The sequence below is a fragment of the Ipomoea nil genome, unplaced genomic scaffold, assembly GCF_001879475.1.
Source record: "Ipomoea nil cultivar Tokyo-kokei standard unplaced genomic scaffold, Asagao_1.1 scaffold1317, whole genome shotgun sequence".
Classification (NCBI taxonomy): domain Eukaryota; kingdom Viridiplantae; phylum Streptophyta; class Magnoliopsida; order Solanales; family Convolvulaceae; genus Ipomoea; species Ipomoea nil.
In genome coordinates, this window is record NW_017617745.1 from 4,840,001 (window position 1) to 4,841,672 (window position 1,672).

Consider the following 1,672-nt stretch of genomic DNA (forward strand, 5'->3'; position numbering starts at 1 on the left):
ATTCCCATGTGCGAACCAAACACACCCTACCAAGTATTAATAACCATTCCGATTCTGATTTCCATGTGCGAACCAAACATAACCATAATGATAACCAGGATGTCATCACACTACATGGTAGTTGATAGCTAACCATCCATATTTAATGTATGCACAATAACTTTTTTTCATTAATGATAACAAAACTAGGCAAATAAACATGGTAATGAATATAAACCCATAATAGGCTCAAAAGTCCTCAACCAAATATGAACATAATTTATTAACTGTAGACACACCATTTTTATACACAAATCTACAATGTAAAGTAAATCTCAGTCAATCGCATAACAATTAATAAGTGTTCCCTCCCAAGTCCCATCCCATTATTATCTACAAAACCCAAAAGCCCTAGATGATCATTTATTACGGTAGAGATATGGTGCTACAGAACACATCCAATTAAAAACTAGTTAGTTTCTTGAATCTGATATCAGAAAAATTAAATGGTGGCAATGAATGATCCAAAAACTTGGGTGCCATATTGGAACACAAGGGACTGTTCTCAAGGATTCTGCAGCCTATACTGCCCACAATGGTGTAATTACAAGATCACCCCTCCTCCTCCACCCTCCTCTTCCGCTCATCGCCCCTACTTTTCACCTCTCATTATCGCCATCGCCGGAATTCTGGCCGCCGGTTTCCTCCTCATCAGCTACTACGCCGTCATGTCCAAGTACTGCCGGAACCGACCCCCCTCTCCGGATCCCGGTTCAAGCCACGAGGATCAGCCCTGCAACGCCGCCGCCGGCGAAAATGGGCTGTGTGAAGCCCGGATAAACTCCATCGCCGTCTTCAAGTACCGGAAGGGAGATGGAGCTGTGGACGGCTCAGATTGCCCGGTTTGCCTCGGCGAATTTCAGGAGGACGATCGCCTCCGGCTGCTGCCGACTTGCCGCCACGCTTTCCACGTCGCGTGCATTGATCCGTGGCTTAAATCCAACTCCAATTGCCCTCTTTGCCGGGCGAGCATTGTGTTCTCGACGGGAAATCAAGAAAGAAGAAGCGATGAACCGGAGATTCCTGTTAGAGATAATAGGCATGAGCATAGTGTGATCCCAATCGCGGATAATCATGGCGGGGAAAATCAAGAGATTATTAGAAGATCTCTGTCCATGAATTATGTTTATCATCAAGGCCGATTGTCGGTGGCTGATATTCTACGCATGGATGATGATGATCATTTCCCAGATTCCCAGTTGAGACACACGCTCTCACTTTCCAGGGCCAAATTCTTGTTTCCTATGCTTAACAGAGGCCGACTTGCAACGATTCCATTCTGAATTCTTTTCATTTGTTCCCATATATCCTCACAATCTAGCTTAATTATTTCAAGATTATATATGTTAACCACATTTTGATTCAAATCTTCTCATCGGTTTTGGTTTTCATTTGGATTTTTGTATGCATGGAGAACTCAAGAATGGGTACGTTCTATATAAGCAAACTTTTCTCAGCTTCTTGATTTAACAAATTAATTGAAGATTTTTGAAACAAGGTAGTATCTGTTCGGAAAATTATACCATGGAGGGGGTTTACCTTAGTATTGTAGACCTTGGTCCAAAAATAACCTTAAGATTTTGTATCTATAGTTGACACATTCTGTACGTACAGTTGATAGTTTCTGTACTTG

At 42.2% G+C, this 1,672-nt stretch overlaps 1 protein-coding gene across 1 annotated transcript; it reads left to right on the plus strand.

The window, feature by feature from the left end:
- The first annotated feature begins 351 nt into the window (after positions 1-351).
- LOC109185307 (E3 ubiquitin-protein ligase Os04g0590900-like) lies at positions 352-1,406 on the plus strand. The gene has a single exon (XM_019335285.1). The coding sequence runs from the start codon at positions 486-488 to the stop codon at positions 1,320-1,322; it is 837 nt and encodes a 278-aa protein (XP_019190830.1). The 5' UTR covers positions 352-485; the 3' UTR covers positions 1,323-1,406.
- The last annotated feature ends 266 nt before the right edge of the window (positions 1,407-1,672 follow it).

Bases quoted from the DNA above. Each gene is read 5' to 3' on its own strand.
- LOC109185307 (XM_019335285.1), top strand. From the start codon at position 486: ATGGTGGCAATGAATGATCCAAAAACTTGGGTGCCATATTGGAACACA.